The 23,709-nt window shown below is 42.7% G+C and overlaps 1 protein-coding gene across 1 annotated transcript; it reads right to left on the reverse strand.

Moving 5' to 3' along the window:
• Window positions 1-376: 376 nt before the first annotated feature.
• Window positions 377-22,253, reverse strand: LOC133342402 (serine/threonine-protein kinase PAK 5-like). The gene is made up of 12 exons (XM_061551556.1): window positions 21,979-22,253; window positions 18,826-19,120; window positions 14,056-14,324; window positions 13,755-13,885; window positions 12,291-12,559; window positions 10,427-11,070; window positions 10,089-10,317; window positions 9,525-9,658; window positions 8,455-8,581; window positions 3,406-3,531; window positions 3,038-3,172; window positions 377-2,084 (listed from the first exon to the last, which is right to left on the reverse strand). Exons 2-12 carry the CDS (start codon window positions 19,030-19,032, stop codon window positions 1,929-1,931), a joined length of 2,427 nt encoding a protein of 808 aa, XP_061407540.1. The 5' UTR covers window positions 19,033-19,120; window positions 21,979-22,253; the 3' UTR covers window positions 377-1,928.
• Between the last annotated feature and the right edge of the window lie 1,456 nt (window positions 22,254-23,709).

The raw sequence follows: 23,709 nt of genomic DNA on the forward strand, positions 1-23,709 counted from the left end.
ACTTATATTGTGTTCTTGTAATATTCAAATACAAACGGTATGCCATTGCTTTAAAAGAAACTGCTTCCATTACGTTCGATTGTACCAAGTTAAAGCGAGTTTTACCTCAATACTAGATGTTTAAAGGTCAAGGAAAATTTAAGTTCAGCAACCAATGGACATTCTGAATTAACATTTAAAAAAAATGTAAAATGCCAATTAATTAACTATTAATATATTAATAGGGGTTTCCCCGCGAGCCCTTAATTTAATGTTTAATGCATTACAACCATAAATTCACCCAAAGGGCATATTTTGTAGTTTAGCTCATTTCGATCAAACCTGTGTATGCAACTTATCACATACTTAAATGAAATTCAGGTCTTGAAAACAATGCTTGTAAATCAACCAATGTTTTATTTTTTAATGAATGTTGCAGTCATATGAACTATGAAACTATTAACACCTATCAGATATCCTCAGAATGCTTAAATCCACGAGCCAAAATGATGAAACAACTCTCAATGATGGGCGTTTGTTCAACTGCTCCAAGGTAAATAGCAAGGACAATTTGATCTCTGAAACCTAATACAGCAAAGGAGCAAGTGGCAACAAAGACTGCAGGTGTCTTCATATAAAGGAATTGTCAAAAAACACGAGGCAAAAGCAGGTATCACGTTACCTTTTCCAATAATTAAAAAATTGTTTAGTGTTCCAGTCTCAAAATTAAACAATTAACAGTACTCCCCAGTAAGAAACTGTACAATCGGGTAGTGCAGTAAAATAATGACAAAAGACTAACATTACAGTACAATGTACAGTTGTTACACCAAAATGTCTGTACATAAGCATTTGCTTTTCAAGAATCAGAAACGTGAACTTGACGAGGCTGCCAGAAGATTCAGTCGTTTGGTTGATAAATACAACGTTGTCTTGCATTTTGCTTGAAGTTAAAACAATACCACGTTTCAATATTTCACCTTTTAAAACCTGCAAGCAAACGTGACATTTAGAAACCCAGTGTGACGTGTAAAAAAAGTGTCTATAACCGAAGTTGGTCCCCAAAACCATAATAGTTTTGATATAAAAATTCAGGGAAATAAATATCACGTTGGGCTGCAAGTGATTTACCGTACCTATTCAAGATTTCTGTGGTAAAATAATCAAAGTTAACCTGCACAGAGAATTGTAAAATATAGTACCTGTTGCACTGCCATCTGAAATTTCAGTTTATAAAATCGTGAACAATGCTGCAAAATAGGTTATTTGGGAGGGGAGAAATCGTCTACTCAACTGTTAGCTGCATATAATAAAGTTGATGTGAAAAATGTCTACAATCACTTACCAGTTAACGCAACCATTTCTGGCACGTTGGACAAAAACACATTCCCAAATCCTTAATCTCCCATATTTATAATCAAATGTAAGTGCTTCATTTTTATATATTTACAAAATATAAAAGTAAATAAAGGATCCATTACTTGAAAGGCCTTTAATTTTTACTTAAACCAGCAAGTATTTTTTTCAATTTCAGTGAAAAAGACTAATAACATTCAAAATTGAGGCAGGAAAAAAAATCAGTTGAGAAGGATGCACATTACACAGGTTTTTCAGTAGTTCGTACACTTTGATATGTCACCGATGAAATTTACACACCATACTCTAATAATAATGAAGACAAACTGCTACAATAAATTTTGTACAGAGGCATGCTATAAAAAAAGAGTGATAGTTTAGCCCACTCACGTAACCAACATTGGTGGACTGTTGATGTAGCTATGGAAAGGTGTCGCACCAATCTTTCCCATGATAAGATTCATTCACGCTTAAAGACATTTGAAAACAACAAAAATCCCCGACACAATCCACATGGGAGATGAAAAGGTGCATAAGCAAAGCAGGAATTATTGTGCAAAGGTAATTAGCAATCTTTTAAAGTATCGCTTTTGTCAGCGTCCTCGATGCTGTCGCATGAGTGGAATCACACAGGACGGTGGCCCTGCGTTCTGGAGGAACGGGTGCCCAAGGAGCTCCACTGCAGAAGCACGCTGCGTGGGATCACGCACGAGCATGCGGTCGAGGAAACTCCTCAGCTGCACCGTAGTCTGCGGAGCAAAAAGTACATGGATGACAATGACCGTTGACTTTCGTTTCTATGTAACATTATAGCACGATTATTACATTTATGCTCGTGGCATACGTGTTACTTGCATGCCAAACAACATGGCAGTGATATCTCAATTTGCAGTGGCAAACACAAATTATCAATCGGAACAGCAGTTACGTGATACATGACAACATTTGTGTCTGCCACAAAAAACTCATTAGAATCTGTATTACGTTACAACGGGAGTAATATAATACTTCATATTTGTAATTACGTTACACCGAAAATCGACATATTTCTAAAATAGTATTTACATGCAAGTTTGGATACTTTAAATGGAGAAAAACTAGGAGTTTCAGGAAAGAGCATGAAAGGCAGAATACATCGTCAAAGGACCCTCGTGGTTAATTCTTATTAAGCGACAATGTAAATGAGTGGTAGTGTGGTATTTGACGTTACGAGACAGGTTATTCTGTAAGTGTAACACTGCACATTGTGCACATCTATAAGGTCCATAATAAACCCAGAGGCACAGGTGAAAACATCGCATTACTGCACAACTAGAAAAGCTTAAACAAATGATCATGTACTTTGTCAGCGAAGTCTCACCAAATGCTCAAGCTAATTTTGAAGAGGATGCCCAATTGGAATGTTCCCCAATTCTTATCCAAGGAATGTTTTGTGTTGCAAGAAACGGGAGTGTCCATAAAAAAAACCCAAGCACATTAAGGGATTACACGAATTCACAGAGACAGGTTAAAAGAACCCACGTTGTGCTCCTTTTTCTGGCCACCTTGCACCTGGGTGGGTTGCCAATTTCACAAATCTACACTATCCACCAAACCCTTGCCTGCAAAAGGCACTGGTTTGCAGGTGAGTGCCAGCCATCAATAACATGTCAATACAATACAAATAAAAACAAAAAGATGCCGAAATAGTGCTTGGCTTTACCCCTTGGGAGTTCTTGATCTTCGGTGGGATGTTGTCACGAATGCGACGCATGGCTTGTAGTGGTGGCTCATTGAAGTAGGGTGGCTCCCCGTCCACCATCTCCATGACCATCACACCTAAAGACCAGATGTCCACCTGCACCGATAGAACATTACAGATGCAGCTTCAAATAAGACAGTGTAGGTTATGCTCTACCAAATGTGCACATGGTGACTGAAACATGTAGCAAATTTTACTTTTAAATGTCATATTGCATTGTTGTTTAGCATAATGGTATCATGTTGGGTTAATTGTGATTATTATTTATCCAAATCGCTAAGAACAGAAAGGCAATAGCTGTTTTAATTGAGATGTGCTTTATGTTAAACCTCAGGGCCATAGGGAAGCCTGGATATGACTTCAGGGGCCATCCAGTATGGCGTTCCCACCAACGACTTCCTCCGTGTCACCTCCTTGGACACTTGGGCACAGAAGCCAAAGTCTGATAGCTTGATCTGAAAAACATATGAAGATAAAAAACGATGTTTTAATTAGTTTACCTTTAAAATAAAACTGTATTTCTAAAAACATGGCTCCTTCTTTAAGAACAATTCTATTGCAGACTGCTAATCTTTGGCTGGAAATCAAACTAAGGTCCGCCAGCTTCATAGCGTGGTGCAAGGACCACTGCATGACCGCTCCTCTCAATAATAATAACACGTTCCTTCGGAGTGGGCAGGTAGGAACTTGGTTGGACGGCGCATTCGTGCGATCCGTGTCACGCGGCACAAGCTGCGTGGTGCCGAGCCCGCCCGAAGCGCTCTATGAAATACAAATCGAGGGCGTGGCTATGCACGACAGAGACATAATCCATGGTGGGCAGTGTGGAACTGTGTGGACCAAAAACCCTTGCCTCTAAAGTCTTGAATTACAGGCAAATGTCACCATGGCCAGATAAAAGTTACTTGGTGAACAATACAGACACTTGCTGCAAGCTATAATAAAACTCATTTAAATTTAAAAAACATAAAAATAAATAAATTTACATAAACAAAAATCACGAAAAAAATTACAGAAACAAAATAAAATGTGGATAAATTTCATTTCGTCACAAAACACGGCTGCCCGCAAGCCACTCTAACAACCACTTCGGATTGCACTTCGGTGCGGTGGTTGTGAACACTTCTTCCAATTGCCTGGCAACAAAGTGCCATATCAACCATTGAATGTTTAAAATAAATCAGCAAAACACCATTTGAATGAGCATTACTGGCTAATCCAAAAAGACATTACAAAAACCAGATGGTACACCGATGGTTATGCCAATTATCAAACAATTCAGAAAATTTAACTACGATGTTTTACAGGTCTATACTTAACGTCATACGCAGTATTTTTTCCATATGCAAAAACATTCTTGCCATACAGGTTTAATGGTGTCACTAATTAGGTTTCCAGAATCAATGTCAACACAGCCCTTTGGTCAATCGACTGCTGTGGATGAGGGCCACCCCATGCCATGCAGGTGACCGTACTTCACAACACTTGTTATCGAGGGTTGGTGAAGGCAGGGAACAGACATGGAAGCAGCACAGCACAGTACAACAATATACTTTGCTGCTGCACTGCCCTCTATTTCCCAGCAAACAGCCCGGCTGGGCAACGCTGAAAAGCAAGCAAAATGTAACATTTGTATGAAGTTTCACTGGAGCTTCCAACCAGCATCATCCAAGTAATAGCAAGAGCTCAGACCTCAACGTCTTAAAAATGTTGATTGATTTTCGAAATGAGTAGTCTGCTGGAAAAAACGATTGGAACGTGGTTCGATGTGAAAACTTAACTTGTCGTTCTGTGTCAGGTGATATATTGTTTTAGTTCGAAATGGACATTTTACCTACACGATCAAAACCAGAAAAAATTACTATGACAACATCTCTGTGCATTGTGACCACATTCACACACTTTCCAGTCTAAACCCTGGTTAGCATCTGATATCCGTGATAGCTTACAAAAACGTCTGGTGGACATTCACCCGAACCCTGGCTCACTCATGTACACCAGGGCATTTCTCTTGGGGTTCCGCTAGCAGCCTATGCCTGTCGCGCTTAGCTCAACTAACTTGTTAAAGTAACATGACCTCCGAAGAGGTCAACGCCATAGACCTTGCCGACGGGGCTGTCGGGGCGGAGCAGCGCAGCTCGTGCGGCCGATAGCCCGTTCCATGCCCAGATCCCCACCAGCAACAACCACACTGCCTAAATTGATTGCCCCGTTATATTTGTTAATTTCTACCATCTGTCCCCGCCATCTGCCACCCTCGATACACCCCTCATCTTCACGACGTGCAATTCTTTCAAACGTAATCGCATTCTAAAAACTTCCTGGTCTGCCCCTCCTCCGATCCCTCCAATTCGATCCATTCACCTCGGCCTCTGGAATTCTCATTCAGTCTGAAAAAAGCCTGCTTCCACCCTGGATGCCTTTATCTCAAAAAACCTTCAAGCCCTAGCTATTACAGAAACCTGGATATCCAAAGTGAACACTGCCACCCCAGCTGCTCTTTCCACATCCCGCACCAACTTCATCCATTCCCCACGACCATCTGGCAAGCCTGGTGGCGGCATTGGGTTGCTCTTCTCCTCCACCTGGATCCCATCGCCTCCACCTGTTGCCCTTTCTTTGTTTCCCTCTTTCGAATTTCAACTATCATCTTTCCCCTTTGCAATCTCATTTATAATTCTTTACCACCCCCTGGTCAGCCTTCCTCCATCTTCCTTCCCCATCTACGTCCTTGACTTTAATGTCTCTCACTAGATCTTCCAACCTACACCTCGTCGCCTCTCCTCCGACCTACTCCTACGGGTAGGACGCTTGACCTTATCTTCACTTCCGCTTGCTCAGCTTCCCATGCCCTAGTTGACTAACGTCCTCCGTCCAATCACATATTGCTGACCATGACACTCACATTTCCATCCCCCTCTCCATCCACCCCTCCACTGAAATCTACGCTCCATTTATCACTGTGCACTGAATTCCCTGGATTCCACTAACCTACCGCCCCTATCTGATTGCTCCTATCTCCACCCCGACAAAGCATTATACATCCTACATTCCACACTATCCGACTCATTATACGCTCTTGCCCCTCTGCTGCCTTGCACCCCTCCAAATAATCCTCCTCGGCCTTGGCTAACAACTGGCCTAAAGATTCAACGTCACCTCATACACAAAGCCAAGCGAACCTGGAAGACCCTACCCACAACTGATTCCCACTCGATGTCCTTTCCGATTTGAAATTCGCACTGGAGGTCGCTCGTCCATCTTATTTATATCCCTCATTTCTTCCCTTTCCGCACTCCCTGCTCTGCTATTTTCTACTTGAAACACTCCTACATTCTTCGCCATCCTCAAATATTATTTCTTGAAGATCTCTCAAAAATGTCATATACCCACCTCAGTGCCTCCCTTCCTGCCAGCATCATACCTACCCCTTTCCTCCCTCCTCAAATTCTTCATCTACTTTAAAAACCTTTTCCCCTGCGTCACTCCTGAAGCTGTCAAACACATCTACAAAACTCACCCGACCCTTTTCCTCCCTTGCTCCCCTACCGCCTTCCTTGCTTCCATCTGTCATCCCTACGATCCTCCGGTTCCTCCTAGCTCTCTCCATCTCTTCCTTCCCATCTGGCATCTTCCATAACTCCTTCAAAACAGCCATCATTCTACCCATTCTCAAAAAACCTTCACTAGATCCTTCCATCCCTGCACACTAATTGCCCTACTTCCTTGCTTTCCTACTTCTCCAAACTCCTCGAATGACTAGTTCACACTCGACTCACTTCCTACATATCTTCTCACTCTCTCGACCCCCTCCACCAGTCTGGTTTCCATCCGCTCCATTCCACCGAAACCGCTCTCCCTCCACGTGCACAACCACTTGGCTAACTCGTGTCACTCGGGCCCTTCCATCGGTCCTAATTTCACTCGACCTGTCTGCGGCTTTCGACACCCTTGATCACTCCACCTTCTTATCCACTCTGTCTAACCCCGGTATCTCTGGCACCCCACTTCATTGGCTCTGCTCTTACCTCACGTCTCGTTCATCCACTGTCTCTTTTAACCATGGTTCATCCTCCCCGGTCACGGTTGGCATCCCCCAGAGTTCTGTATATTGCCCTCTCCTCTTCTCCCTCTACACATCCCCCCGTGAGCCCATCCCTTTCTTCTTTCAATCTCTCGTATAATCTATTTGCCGACGACACTCAAATCTTCTTTTCCTTTAAGGCTCTTACCCCTGACCTTTCCGACCACATCTCATCCGGCCTAATGGCTATCCAAGCATGGATGACAGAAAATGTCCTTTCCCTTAACTCTTAGAAAACCACCGTGCTCTACTTTCCCGCCTTCCACTCTCCTCCTCCCCCCTGCATATCTTTCTCCCTCCGCTCAGTCTAACTCCGATCGCTTCCATACAAATTCTTGGCATCGCCTTTGATTCCTCATTTTCTTTCACGTCCCACATCGCCAACACCACTCGCACATGCTGCTTCCATCTTTTCAATGTCAGGAAAATTCGCCCCCTCATCACCATCACCGCTGACAAACTTCCTGTGCACTTTGTCATCTTCACTCATCTGGATTATTACAACTCGCTCCTGGTCAGTGTCCCTGCCTACACCCTTGCCCCTCTGCAACAAATTAAAAACTTGGCTGCAAGCACCGTCTTTAACCTCCCCTTCCATCTCATTGCTCCCCCCCCCCTTCAACAACTTCACTGGGTTCCTATCTATCACCACTGCCTCTTTAAATTGCTCATCTTAGTTTTCAAAGCTTTGCATGGACTGGCCTCCCCTTACCTGTCTTCTCTCAATTCCTTACATGTGCCATCACGCCCGCTCCAGTCACAAGCCGTCTATCTTCTTGCGGTCCCTCCACCCAATCTCCTCTCTGCTTGCCCCCTTACACTGGAACAAACTCCCTCTCCACATCACTCCCCCCCCCTCGCTTTCCTCTTTTCGCACTGCCCCCAAGTCCTCTCTCTTTTCTCTTGTCTCTTCCCTTCCTCTTCCGCCACCCCTACCAGATCTACCTAACGCCCCTAGTGCCTCCAACGGCGCAGCATCCACCTCATTCCCTCCACCCTATTCACTACCCGATCCCCATCCCTTATCTTGCCATTTTGTACCGTAGTCGGTAAGCATTGTCAAGCGTCTTGGTGAAAGGCTCTTTATAAATCCAAAATAGAATTCTATACAATCGGAACAATTTCGGGCGATTTGGTTAAATCCACAACGGTATCATGTTTGGTTAATAGTATTCAGCCAGATTGACAGAATAGCTTTATTGATATATGTTTCAGGTTCAACTTTAAAGCCATGGGGAAGCCTTAATATCCATCTCTAGACATTATCCCAACATCCACACCCTGGCTCCCTCACCCTGCCGTCAGCCGTGAGCAGGATGGAGTCACTTTTGATGTCTCGGTGGATAACACCCTGCCCGTGCAGGTAGGCCAGTGCCCTCAGCACCGATACACACACTGCTGAGATCTGCTCCTCGTTCATCCTGCACACAACAAGCAGACAGCAAAGTTAAATGTGAATGAAACAAAAAACTGCATATTCTTGGCCAAGCTCTGCAACATTGACAATTCAAGGTATGAACACCAAGCTAGTAATAAAGGCAAAAATAATATTGCTCAGTCCGAGCAGACAGAATTTGTATTTATTTATCCATAAATGCTTTACAGTCTCAAGACACTTTTTCAAGAGGGTCCTGGAGAGAAAATGTTTTGCCAATTAATTTCAGGAACTTTTTGCATTTGATAGGAACCTACGCATGTGAAGGGATAACATATAGGTCCTGTATAGATTCAGAGACTCATTTGCTGTACTGCCATCTCCAAATAAACTATACGACCAGCAGTTTTGTAAGTTGGCAGATCACGTCGATTTTTGCAACCCCTGACTACAAAGCACTAGATCAAAGGTTTACACACTATCAAATATCCCCAGATCCCCAGCAGCCATAAGACACATTCAATATTTTTTGGCCTCAATTCAAAATATTAGGCATGGGCAGTTGTGAATTCAAAGAGGTAAGATAATGAAGTTTATTCAAATGTAAAGATGAACAAAAGGCAACGTTACAACTGGTTAAGTTTAATTTCTGGACAGTGCACCACTTTCAATGCAAACAGATACAGTAAAACCTTAGATTGCGAGCATAATTCGTTCTGGAAACGTGTTTGTAATCCACAGCACTCGTATATCAAAGCACTCATATATAAGTTGTGATCACGTGACGCTCGGCAGACAAAGCGTATACTGTATGTACTACAGTAATCGTATTGCAAGACCTCGCTCGTTTATCAAATTAAAATGTATTTTTAAAAAATTGCTCGTCTTGCAAAACACTCGCAGACCAAGTTAGTCGCAATCCAAGGTTTTACTGTGTGAAGAGGAGTGTCTATGAGAATTATGCTGGCATGCTCTGCTCTGATGCCCACCTGGTGTGGGTAACGATGTCAGTCAGAGCTCCTCCTTCTAAAAACTCCATGACGACCCACAGCTCATCGTCCACCAGATAGCTGTTGTACATGTTCACCACATTCTCATGGTGATACTCCCGCATGATCACCACCTAGCCAACAAACCATCAGAGATGAAAAAACATCAATCGAGTTCATCAGTAAACAAAGTACAGCCACCAGGGCTGGCATGTTCCCAGCTGAGCCCAATGTTTGGCAAACATCGACAGCCGTGTTGGAATCAATGCACAGAGCCTCGTAAGAGCAAACTAATACGCTTCAATTAATGCTAATTATGTTTTATTCTGTTAAACAATTGTGTTGTATAAACACTTTCAACAGGCAGATAAAACGTCGGCAACTGAAAAATATAGCAGATGTTGTATGCAGAAATGCCCTTACAAAGACACTATACTGAGAAGCCGTCGAGGTAAATGCGATGCATTTATGAAGACAGTGGATCCTTAGACATTATAACAAGTACAATGGCTGAAGCATGAAGACAGATGAATAGTGAACGCATATACGGTTTAGACGACGTACCTCATTGAAGAGTAGCTCACGCCGCTGCTGCTTGCGAAGATGCATGCGCTTGACAGCGACTTGCTTGCCAGTGCGTTTGTCCTCAGCCAGACAAACAACTCCCGTTGAGCCCTCCCCAATCTTGATGAAACTTCCCAGGAACTGCGAGGGGTCTCCTGGGTCGACCACCTGCTGTAGCGCTGCTCGAAACTGCTCGTGGGAGATTCGAGGAGGCTGGTGCTGCTGAGACCTGGTGGACCAAAATATATTAACTGAGAACACCTTACATTTTTTGAAAATAATAACACGACAGTAAATAAACTTGAAGGAAAAAAAGGTTCTCGTCAATATAAACTTACTGTGGCCCTGAATGTGTGCTGTGGTTGTTTGGACCACCTCCTCCAGGCTTTGATAAAGGAGCACCCATTTTTTTTGTTGGGGCACTTGGCCCATTACTCTGGATTACGTGCGAGTGATTCATGGATGACGGTTGATGATTATGATTGTCATCTGGATGGTGCCGAGACTGCTGCTGAGCAGAATTGCTGGATCCGATGTCCCCCGTATCCAATGACGGCTCAGAATGGTCCACAGCTGCTGGATGTTGCTCATTATTCGCAGACCCCCGCTTTGCTGATGAATCAAACATTCGCTGACTTTGGCTTTCCGTGATGGACTGCTGTGAGTGAGCACGGGGAGGCCCGCTTCCACTCGAGTCTGATGCACTCTGAGATTGTCGGTCTTTTCTCTGAGACGCTCCCTCCATTTGATGATGCGCTGGAGGTCGAGGAAGGGATGTAGACACATAAGAGGTGGGTGGTAGTGGTGGTGGTGATGGTGGCTTTGCTGGAAATTGCTTTTTTGGCTTTGGAAAAGTGGCAGGCGGGCCACTTTTTACTGGAGCAGATTTTTCCCCAACTGTGGGAGGTGTTGGAACCCGGTTGTATGCATCCACATTTTCCACTTCTCTGCCTTCAGAATGTTGAGCATCACTTTGCTCATACTGAAAAACACAATTGAGTTATGAGATACATTATTTTGCAATACTGCTTTTGCAGTGGTGCACATGCATAAATAACAAAAGCTCACATTCATCAATAATCCTGCCTTAAAAGGAAACAAATATTTAATAGATGACATTTGGGGCAATGGCCATAGATTGAGAGAATAATATTTTCAGACTGCACTATACACCACAGGAGGCCCGGATTAAAAATAAAAGGTTTCCAAATTAGTTTATGAAGTTACCCATTACCAGATATTGATGAACAGACAAACCCTTCAAAATGTACAGTATTAACTCGTTGGTATTCAAAAAGAAAAATGTATCAAAGGTTACTGGCATATTGCACCCTTGGGTAACAATGTCGTCATGTGGAATCTTATTGAATAGTGACCCATGACTATTACTGGGCCTCATTATTTAAATATTAGACTAGGATCATTGCTGTATGCTTGCAATTTAACACAGAAATAAGGAACTTAACATTTGAAGTTAAGTGTCACTTATTATGTGATGAGAAAGTGGTTTAACAACTTACTAGACTTGGCAATTGAAAAATTGTCACGATAGAGGTTGCAATGCAATTCAAGAATAACACTTTTTCCTCGATTATATATCTCATTTATACCGTTTCCATTGTTTTTGTGGTGTTTATATTATCTTGTTCACTCCCTTTGCCTAAATGTAACAATCGCGTATAGAAAAAAATACTTTTACACACACGATACATTGCATGAATTGTGAGCCTTAAGAGTTGATGATATTCATCAATGGCGCATCATTACACCTACACTTGTAAGATAAAAATGCTTCTATAGCATTTAGGAGAATGACAAAAAAAATCATGATGATGACAGCATTATTAAATATACAAAGAACCCCCATATAGCCTTAACAGACTGCAGGGACAAATGCTGTTAGCGAGCACCTATGAAGGCCGGCACGGCACACGAGGGGGTGGATGGCATGCACCATGCTTGCCCACCTTCGTCTCAAGTGCTGGTGTTTACACACCACTCCAGGTACTAATTTGAGGCTGCGTCGACCTAGGGGAGGCCCAAGACCGGTTCAAATAACCGTCACTGATGTTGACCGTGAGCAGGAATCAAACCCGTGTCGCCGGGTTTGTAGCTCGGTGTTAACCGCTGCAACTACCGCTCCCCACTATTATTCTTAAACAATAATGTTGAAGACAAACAGAAACAAAGACAAAGACTTACCTTCATTGCTGGATGCTGTGAGTGAAGAGAGCCTGACTGAAGCTGTCGGCCTGTAGGGAGAGGTGGCCGGGGAAGCCCTGCTGACCGGGTTGAGGTGCGACTCGGCCGCTCCGCAGTATCCAGCGCCGACCTAGGTCGCTCCTTAGGCCCGGTCGCCACCAGGTGGGCCTCGTACGACGATTTGGGTCGACCAGAATCATCCCTAATGCTAACCACCGCTCGGTCCGTGTCTCCGTCAGAAGGCTCAGCCATGTGCCACAATTGTGATTCTAAAAGGGAACAACATTTGATGTAATATATCAATCACTAATAAGTTGTAAAGAAACTGATCTGTATATATTCTTTGGGTATTTGTAACATCTGATTGTGCTGCATTCAGCTCTCTTGGAAAATACATAATATAATTTTCTAAATATGTATTCAAGATGAGAAAAACTTTCAGCACCATATCTATTCGGCACAGAAATACAATTTAAACACATCGGCTTTCATGACCAATATGATTATAGTTTATTCTTTAGTTAGATCCTCCAGCTTACACAGCCAAATAAATAAGATTGTCACATGAACCAATGCACCATTTTCATTGCTTCAGCACACCGGTATCCACAATATTTAACAATTAGGTAAGAAGTTCCGCTGGTAGTTTCAGTCAGCATCATCAGGCGATTGCCATAATTGTGAATATCTCCTCCGATCATGGGGCTTGAATTGGTGCTGTGATGATACCTAAAGGTTAACGTTTTAACATAAATAAATAATAATAGATGTGAATATGAATCTACATATACTTGCACGGTGATTAAGGTTGATGATAATTAACTTTATTATACTAAACAGTGACACTGGAGTAATACTGTATTATTTATCATTTGTAACATTCGATAGAGGTTGAGCTGTGTTTGCTTCATGCATTTCCAAGCCGAACTTGGCCTGTCGCTGTCAGCTAGTTTTAAATTCAATTTAATTTCTCTAAATGTCTACTGACTCCACAATCATTATTTGCCAATAACAAATAGTTCTACAAAGACTGCCAATGTTATCAAAATCAATAGAATATCCTTGGTGGCAGGCATGTTCGGCAACTGCTACTATTTGTGTTTGTGAGTATTTGATGTTCATGTGGGGTTATTTTACTCGTGCTAATCTTTCGTCCTGTCTGGCCAACATAGCATTTGCCAAACATACAAGTAATCTGGTAGACTCCTTGTTATGCTAGTTTTGGTTATTTTGTAATTAATCATTGATACACGTCAACACGTGTTGTGACCCGCACAACAGAAATAAAATATAATTTAAATGACATCAGGACAGCCCAATTAACATTATCTGCTCAATAAAATGCTGCACTTAAAATACACTTAATTCACAAATGTTACAGCTCAAATATATGGTTGTCAAGGACACTTGCATTTATAACTATCATTATTATAAATAAGAGTCACCTGCTCGGTTTTGGCTCACCTGGTATCTGTGGGGGCCTCTCTTTTGTGATGGCTACTGGGTAGCCAGGCGGTGGTCTGCCATGTCCTTTGCGGTTGTATCCCTGTTCCAGCGATCCTTGCCGTCCATTAACCACCTTCGGCTGGGAAATCCTAAAGGCAACATTTAAAAAGTTGGCAAAGTTGAGCCACTCAGTTCAATTTAATATGTATAGGAATCCATGTGTAAAATATAAACTTACAAATATATATTTTTACTATGCAGGGTTACAGTGAATTTTTGATTTTTAAAGAAGTTTGGATTTATAGAGCGTCAAAAATACCTCTCATTTCGACCAAACGGGCCATCAGTGCGAGTTCCGCCGGTCTCCCGTTCACAATCCCTGTCACGTCTCTGTTCGCGATATTCCTCATCTTGCATGATGGTGGTGATAGGCCTGGGTCCAGGACGTATCCTCTCCGAGCCTCGGTATGGGACATCTTGCCGGTCTTCGCGAACGCGCAGAGAGTTGGAGCGCGACACGGATAGGCTGCTCATCTCAGCTATGATGCTGTCGTTGATAGGTAACTTTTTGCTGCCACGCACAATTATCTGCAGCAAAATGTAGAAAAAAACATCAGACCTGTCACCATAAAGCCAAGGATTGTCCTTATAACTAACGAAATATTCCTTAAGGAAAAAAAATTTCTTATGGCCAGGGAAGAACAGCGTTATCATTAAAATAGTTTTTAGTTTAATGGAGATTTTTTTTTGCAATGATATCTTAGTTTACTTGAGAACCTATTTTATCTGTATATATAACTGAAAGAAAATAAGCTGCCAATTAGTTTTTTATTTACCTCCTTTATTGTGATTTCAACCTCTTTTAGCATTATTACTTTATGCAGATTTTCATTGTATTCAGCATTTTTAAGTTTCTGCCAATTGTGTGTCTATATGCTCTATGTACATATATGGGTTATTTGTAGGCCCGTGTTCAAATTACCAAGACTACAGGCCCAATTTTTCCCTAAGGATCCATTGCTAGATCATGGGAACTATGTAAGCCTATGGGTCCTCATGTAAGTCTAGATTAAATAAATTAATTTTAAATATATTCCTTTGCCAATCCATTTCTGGATGAAGGTTAAGGTTTGCATGTAACTTTATCACACTAGCCAGTGGAGGTCCGAGGACTGATTCAGATGTCACTTGTTAGCAGTGGCTGGGAATCGAATTGCAATGTACTAAAACTTAGACGTCCAAGCATACAGCTTCCATTAATTTAATACAATTATTAAGTTAATAGCTTTAGAATTGATAGTCTATAATGAAGCAGCAGCACGACTCCTGTAACCTCACCTCATGTAGGTGACCACTGCATTACATCAATTGTCACACGTACCCTCGAGGGGTATACTACATTGTGATCTCTTGACCTTTTCACAAAATTTTGCGAAATAATGCTTTTGTAATGGATGACATCAGTGGTTCACAGGCACTTGGAATGTATATTGTTTCGTTTTCATGCATAGCGATTTGTAACTGCATGGTGTTGTAATTAATCTAAAGGGTGGTCTAGATGTCTTGTGACCACTGGCGGGGCCAGTGGGGGTGGGGTGGCACATGCCCCCCCAATGATCCGATCGAAATCCCTAATTTCGATGGGATCATTGGGGTTAATTCGGAATAAATAGGTATTTTGCTACCCCCACTGCCAGTGTAACATATTATTACGTGCCAGGGACTCTGAGATGATAGGACAATAGTCTGAGTCCATAATTGGCAATAAGTAACGGCAAAGCGGTAATAAGTGACTCACAGAATTGTGCGCAGTTGCGTATACAGTACACGACTTCCCTGAAGGCATCACACACCTCCAGCGAGTGCGATGCCGATCACACAACACGGTTCGAATTCGACCCTCGATCAAAGGCTGCACCATTGCCGTGCACACGTCGAGTAAAAAGCAAGGGACAAGTCCTTACTTACTAACAACTCCTCTATCATTTTTCATTGCTGGAGAAGTTGCACCCCCACCTGAAAATCCTGGCTCCGCCATTGCTTGTGACCCCCATTTTATTCCCTAAAACTTAATATTGTTTAAGGTTAATTTAAAACAAAACTTAAAATGCAAAGTGACATTCTTTTTGGATCAATTGATTGGGGAGGGGGGGGGGGTGTCACAAGACATCTGGACCACCCTGTACAATGAAAACTTGTTAAGTGCTTCACTCTCAATGATGAATGCAGCATTATACTGCTGCCACGAACAAAGTTTGGATAATGTGGCTGGTTAAGCAGTTGAGCTGGTTTTGCACATCCTGTCTGTGTCATTGCTCTTTTTCAGCAGCTGAACCAGAATAACCACTACGCTATGCAGGTATACACAATACCCTCTAAAGTGGTTTTCAAAATCGCATGTAAGGCAAGCAAGTGTAGCTTATTCAAAGAGGTCTGTTCTTTGCTTGCTTGACATGAACTCCGAATGTGGTGTATTATTCACACATTCATTAATTGGCAAGGCATTTTCTTGGTTCTTTCGGTAAAGTCACGTAGAAGGAAAGAACCAAGAAGATGAATCCCTGCACTCACGAAAGCTTTAAATCGCAATTTGGCAAGGCATTGTTTGAGCAAATTGTGTTTTTTATTGTGCCAGCACTTTATAAAAGGGTACAATTTATGATCCGTAATTTATTTATAGGATAGGCCACTTAGTTTTATGCCAATATTCCTGTCATTATCCCTCCGCCACCTGACAAGAGTCACATTTACAAAGATATTATTTATACGTGCCAATGTATTTCTCAAATTCTAACCAATTAAGCTCACCATTGACTTAAGGCTTTTTATTCCTAAATTCCACATCTCGGATTATTACGGTTGGCTATGTACAGTGCAAAAGAAGTTCAACATACATCGACACAACATATGTTTCACTAAAAGCGCGTTGAGCCTTAACAGGTAGTGACCTCGGGAAAGTGCATGCTGGTTAGGAAAACCTTCTAAGATTTAACGAGACACTTATGTTACATGTTGATTAACAACTGCCATTAAAGTTGGAAGAATCTCGTGAACCCTTGGCTGGAATTAAGATTCAATTATTTAGAGTTTGGGCTAAGCAAAGCCTGTTATGGCATTCAGGCAAAAAAGGTCCATGAAGACCTGGGCAGGCCGAGTGGAATTGCTATTGAAACCTATGGCTGATGCCTATCGATGAAATACATTTCAATTGCGATTCTAGTTAATAAAGTATGGCTGGAATTGCCCTCAGTACTGATCAGCAGCTAAGAGTCACGTATACAGACAAGTGTATAGCCGAACATATACACAGGGCAGTATTGTGTACATCGAATTCTCTGATTAAATGAATATCAAATATATAAAGCCTTGGATACTCAAATTTTTACATTTGCTAAAAAATTCCAGTAAAGTATTTCTATTAACCTGACCTACCATCACCCAATCTGTTGGAAACCCATTAAAATTAATGTATATATTAATAATCCCCACAGAATGAACACCGTAGATGATTGCTACAGGAATCAAATGGTAATATTTTAATATTCTTTTCTGCAGACAGAATCCATATATCCTTGCAATGGTAATGATGGTTCATTGCCTGTAATGTGTGGTTCAACGTTGAAAGCCAATGGTCACAAGCATTTGCCAGTAGGCCCTATTGTAAAATAGGTATTTTGGCACAACGCATCATGTTTTAATATTATTTTCCACACTTGGCCTACAAAGGACCTCAAGTGCATTTGGATGCCATCATAGAGTACTTTGTTGTAAAACACTTGTAATTTTCTTTTCTTTCTTAACATTTAAAACGCATATCATATACAACTGTTTGGAAGCCATATATCTAAATTATAAACCTCTACATAATAGTAGTAATTCCTACATGAAACAATAAATGTAGAAAAACTACTACTGGTACGTGATGACTAAAAATAAAAGTACATCAATAAGACTCAGAATTAAATGATAAAATGCATGGTCCATATAACTATGCAATACACAAAGGGAAACTCCTGCACAAATACTGGCAATAAACCATGCCAATGCCCTGCTTTATATGTTGATGATACGCATAAACACACACACATACAGGTCAAGAAGAGACCTTGCATTATGCAACTACAGTACTCTTCGCCATCTGTGACAAGTTTCAACTTGACGTTGCCAGAAGGGAAAAGGGGTACCTTGCATGTCTTACATTCAGCCACAAACTAAATTGTGTGAAGGCAGATGCTTTGGAGAGTGCGAATATTAAGGCGAGCCTTGGGCACGAATTACTCATAAAAGGAAGCAACACCCGCTGTGAGTCACAGCAACAAAATCAGCTCACTAAACTCAGCTGTTTTTTTAGACAGCCCTAAACTATGATTTCATTCAAAATAAGGTGTTCAGTCCAGTAATAAAATCTGTAAATGATGAGAAACCCCATGAAAACAGAAAAATCAGTGCAGGCCGGAAAATTAAGGTTTTTGCATTATGCACAGATTCAGTGAATGTTGTTTCCGTTTTTTGTGTGTTGTTTGAAACTTCAGTCCAGTGTCATTGTAAACAAAGCTTGAAAACAAAAGCCATCCGACTGCAACTTTGCACCACAGTCGCAATACTCTTTGAAAGACAAAACACATAAGACCCTGGTAAAATGCATCAATCAGCCAAGGAATTAGAATAACTAAATCGCAGCAGAGGCATTAGCTTTTCTGATAATCTCTTGATCACACGTGTGTGCAGGCACAGCAGGTTTTTACAAGTAGCAGCCAAAGGCAAAGTGAGGGAATAAATGGGGTTCAAAGGTCCGAGTGGGTGGACCAAAATGTAATGGTTGTTTACATAAAAGATTTCAACAGTTGTTTGCAGCCCTGTTGCATAGTTATTGGCTCCCTTTAATTAAAAGTAATTTAACACGGAAACACAACCCTTTTATAATTTAGATGAAAGCTCGGGGAATCTAAACTTTCTAACAAGTTCACACATCTGTACAAATTATATTTTGTCACAATGATACACAGTACATACCAACCTTTGGTGCTGTGGCATATAATTACATACATAAAAGTCTATGTGGGTCAGGATTAAATGACCGTGCAATCACCTTCATGGGAGCCAGGTCCACCGGCGTGATGTAAGAGGCGTCCACCACTGGTTTGGGCCGGTTTGCCGTGTCGGCCAAGAGGCTCTGCCATTGCGGAGGCAGGCCAGTGAAGCGGCCCTCCGCTAGGTCGAAGCCGGTGTGCACGCGGTGCTCGAAGTTGCATGGCGCGGAGATTTGAGGCCGCTGCTTTTTCTTCTTGGTGAACATGTTGAACAGTAGTTTCCCACAGCTTAGTCACCAGGGATTGCTTTTCCTGTTATTTTCTTGTGGCTTCTCAAGACTCGTTAGTGATGACCTGTTAACACATCAGATCGAGAGCAATCTTTGAGTATGACACCATGTGCATGGAAATATAAGGTGGCAGGCAGCGGCAAGCTGGGATAAACATTTTGTAATATTAATTCCCGGACGAAAGGATCATTACATATAAAATTTACGTCATCATAAATCTGTACAAGATACAATTAAGATGATGAAACATTACATCATTACCATTAGTTAGGACATCGGTCATTATCATTAACACAACAAAATATGTACATACAGAGTTGCATGCTCAATTATCTTAATTTAAATAAAGAGACGGAAATTCAAATTCAGCACCACGTGAATTAAAGCTGAGGCTTAGAACAGTTTGATGAAGCTCAGGCTGCAGCAAGGCACTTCTACTTGTTAACTGAATATTGCTTTGTGCCAAAAAGAAAATATAAAATGAAGGAATACAGTATACATTTCACAAATGAGGGTTGTTTTTTGTTGATAATATAATAGTTTCATCTATTTTGTTTCGACACAATTATAACCAAATATAACGATATAAGCATTTCTTCTTCTTGGTTATTTCGGTAAAGTAAGCATTTCTTGTTACATACACCCAAACTTTGCAAATGCAATTGTCCTATAGGTACAGTACATAACACCCAAAAACGTATGAGGGTAACGTCACTTTACTCTGTATGAAAATACTGTCAAGATAACCAATATCAGCAGTGAAATTGAAAGTGCATAAGCTGTGCACGAACCTTGCTGCATCCAGCTAGCCACCCACCGAGAAAATGATTTAAGCCTTTGGTTTGTGGGTAAACGAGGCTTATAAAAATGCTCTCTTGCACTGCAATTCGCACTCTCAGTACATAACTGCAATGCTATTTGCCACCGTCGTGTGATATTTTCACAAGCACCCACCACACACACCGTTATGAGAATTTATTGAAAACCCTGAAAGAGGGTGTGCCTGATGTTTGGTTTCATAAGCGGGCTTTAAGGGGCTATTCGTTTTTCCCCCCACCCAATGATTTCAAATAGCCACAAAGCATTTAAAGTACAAAAAATATAGTGCTACTAAGAAAAGCGTTCACATACCAACAAAATGTGTCATGGCAATGCACCACATTATTTCGTGTTTCCGAGTCACTTTTATCCTTAAAGAGGTATAAATACAATGTGCGTTGCAATATGTTTAACAGCTGGAGATGGCATAACATTTGCACGCACACGCCACAGGGTTCGTTTGCAGTCCAAGTAATTTCCGCGGGAGTTACCAAATTTGTACGATGTAATTACAGAATAGGTGACACGTTTGCCATTGTGTGTCAATGTCAAAATTCACGTGTTAAAGTTACTGTCAATGCTTAACTATGGCTAGCTACAAAACAATTGTTAAAAAAATACAATTTAAATTAACTATCATCTGCTTACAAATATATATGACCACGATTAACAACATGCTTGAGATAAATAGGACAATGTTTATATAGAAGAGCCTGCCTCTGGCAATCTGTTGGGGATTGTTTGACCATACTGGGAAGTGCAAGTTTTTAGAAATGTGGTCCGAGGACCATCACTTGCCACTTGTTATCCGTGGCCAGAAATCGAACTCGGGTTCTTAGCGCGGGGCACGAAGCACTACACAACCAGTACCGATAATTAAAGAAACCTGAACTAAAATACAGTCCTGTACATGGGAATATATTATTGCTCAGGATACACATTCGCGGATAAATAAGTGAAGTACATTAATTAAAAGTAGATGGGTTTATGGGCCACTAAGGCGAGACACACGAAAGTCCAAAGAGCCCAACCAACACCTTAATAATATTCGTGATGATCATCACTGCTGGATAAAGGCATCTCTCTAAGCCGTTTCAATTCCACTTCTCATAGCCTCAAAAATAAAAGTAGATGGCATTTATAGGCCACTAAAGCGAGCCACAACGAAAGTCCAAACAAGAGCCCAACCTTAATAATATTCGTGATGATCATCACCTGCCATGACCTCATCATTGCTGGATAAAGGCATCTCTAAGACGTTCCAATTCCACTTCTCATAGCCTCAGGTTGTGAGAATCCATCTCGCTCCGGCTCAAGAGCTGCTTCCATCGCTCCGTCTCCACGGTGGTCGTAGTTCCCTCTTCTTGTTACGGCTGCCAAACCCGTTGCGAAGTCCTCGACCACAGAGGCCATCATCATCATCATCACCCCTCGCCACGACGTGTCCGGACCAAGCCCAATTTACTCTTCCTCTGTACAAACTCGCGAGTCAAAGATTAAACTAATGTGGATATGACCTGAGCCATGTTTGTACTTTGTCTTCCTGGTTCGCAAGTGCAATTTCAGGAATGCGCACCGCTTTAAGAGAGACACAAAACTAAACACTGCACAGGCTTTATACATGTTACGGTCGAACATGTAACACGTTCAACAATAATCGTTGTTCACAAACAATAAGACACTTTTAATTGGGCCACTTTAAAACACCGCGACCAATCTCATCCGTACCAGGACTCCTCACTGAACGCCATCAAATAAAACACACGGAGCTCATACAACAAATATAACTACACAAGCCATCCCACGAACAAGTAGTCGGAAACAATTACAATATCCGATGGGGGTTCAAAGCAACTTAACCTATGGCAGCCAAGTTGTAGTGAGTGAGGGGGAGGGAGGCGATGCCGCCTCTACACAAGCCACCGTGTCTCTCACATCCACGCAACTTCTCGACACAATCTACCACCGTTAAGGGCCACGCGTTCGGCGTTCGATCGATTAAAAAAACAACCAGGCCCTGTAGACGTCGAAACGAGGAGCGGATCAAACTTTTAGTTGTTTCCCTCCCCACCGAACAGGCACGACGCTGCGCCACCACCGCACCTGCAGACGACGACAAACTCTGGGGGTCTGGCGGCCTCTCCTCGAGCCAAACGTCGCCTTGCGTTCGTTCCTCGAGCCTCCCTGAAATCTCCCACCACCCACCCACCTTCCTTCTCCCTTTAGCTCATCGTCGGGTGGACGTCTTTGTCGTCGTTCTTTCAGCCGTCGTTCGTTCGACGCCACTCGCCCACCGAGAGCCCAGTCAGCCTAGGCGGGAGGTGGGGTCGCCATGTTCGCGGGCGGAGGGGGCGGGGCGAGGGCGAGAAAGGGGGAGGGGCGGAGCGGGGCGGGGAACATCCGGGCACTCGCGCAGGTGCCTCAGACGCCCCCCCCCCCCCCCCGGTGCGAGGTGACGTTCGTCACTGCGCGATGACGGTCGCTGCAGCCGCCATCTTTCTAAGGGAATTACAACCTTTTTCAGCAAGGGGGGGGTGTCACGTGTCAACCTTTGATGACGTTACCTTCCTCAACGTGCTTTATGTTGAGTTCAACCCACCCTCCCAACTCTGTGGTTCTTTTGTTAAAGTCACGTAGGTGAAAATAATAAAATAATAATAATACAATATTAAAAATAAAATCTATTGAAAATAACTGATTTAAATCACGACTTTTCGGAAGAAACAAGCCTCCGTCATCAGGTGGGACAGCCACAGCAAGAAACAATTTGCTGGAGTGGACAAGAGCTGCTCGTAACAAGATATTATATATGGCCTTATATTTCTTGCTGTGGCTGTCCTAACCTGATGACGGAGGCTTGTGTTGCTTCCGAAAAGTCGTGATTTAATTTAGTGATTTTCAATTTATTTTATTATGTTTCTTATTATTATTTTTATTTTCACCTACGTGACTTTACCGAAAGAGCCAAAGACTATGAATCCTTGCAGTCACGAAAATATCAAATTTAGAATGAATCCACCCTCCCTACGCAATATGGCCGATGTTGCCCCGCCCCTACCCCCACACCACCCCGCCATCGTCGCGTGCCCGTTGGGGTGGCAATGAAACGACGACGGCGGCGGCGGCAGGGGGGGGTGGGGCCCAGCGATAATCTTTTGTAAAAATCCCCCTAAAGGGCGATTGGCTGTTGCGGGGCGCACGTGGTTACACCACGTGATTACGCGGAGACAAAGTGGGCCGCTTGTCCAATCGCAGCCCGAGGTTTTTGTGCCTCGCGCCTGGGGGGGCGAGGGGGGCGAGGGGGGGGGGGCGAGGGGGGCGAGGGGGGGGGTGGCGAGGGGGGGGGGTGGCGAGGGGGGGGGGCGAGGGGGGGGGGGGCGGGGGGGGGGGCGGGGGGGGGGGGGGGCGGGGGGGGGTCCACTCCGCAGTGAGTTTGGTGGCCGTGCTTTGGTGGCAAGTGCTCAATGTTGCAGCTGCTACTGCTGCTGCGTTGGCCACGTGGCGCCGCAATAAATAACGAACAACAGCAACAACTCCGCACGTTTAGTGTCATGAATACGGTAGTCTAACAAAAACGAAGGAAAATAACGTGGCATGCGACGTTTCAGGACAATGGCCCTTTTTCTTAGCCCTTCCACTTTTTTGTATTGCATCGTCGGTGTTTTCTATGGAGATGGGTAATTTTTTCTAGATTTGAAGCTTTCGTGCTTCAAACCTGCAAGGATTCATACTCTTAGGTTTTTTCGGTAAAGTCACGTAGGTAACAAATAAATAATAAATTTCTATTTTTCTTTTTTACATACGTGACTTTAGATGGGTAATTGCCTGAAACGT

The sequence above is a fragment of the Lethenteron reissneri genome, chromosome 14 (genome assembly GCF_015708825.2).
Source record: "Lethenteron reissneri isolate LAM-NWPU_2019-01 chromosome 14, ASM1570882v1, whole genome shotgun sequence".
Lineage (NCBI taxonomy): Eukaryota > Metazoa > Chordata > Hyperoartia > Petromyzontiformes > Petromyzontidae > Lethenteron > Lethenteron reissneri.

Excerpts from the sequence above, each read along its gene's own strand:
- LOC133342402 (XM_061551556.1), bottom strand. The coding sequence starts at position 19,032 with ATGTTCACCAAGAAGAAAAAGCAGCGGCCTCAAATCTCCGCGCCATGC. Across the intron at positions 11,071-12,290 it reads CACAGCATCCAGCAATGAAG|TATGAGCAAAGTGATGCTCA; the intron begins GTAAGTCTTTGT and ends TGTGTTTTTCAG. Across the intron at positions 2,085-3,037 it reads AGATCAAGAACTCCCAAGGG|ACTACGGTGCAGCTGAGGAG; the intron begins GTAAAGCCAAGC and ends TTTGCTCCGCAG.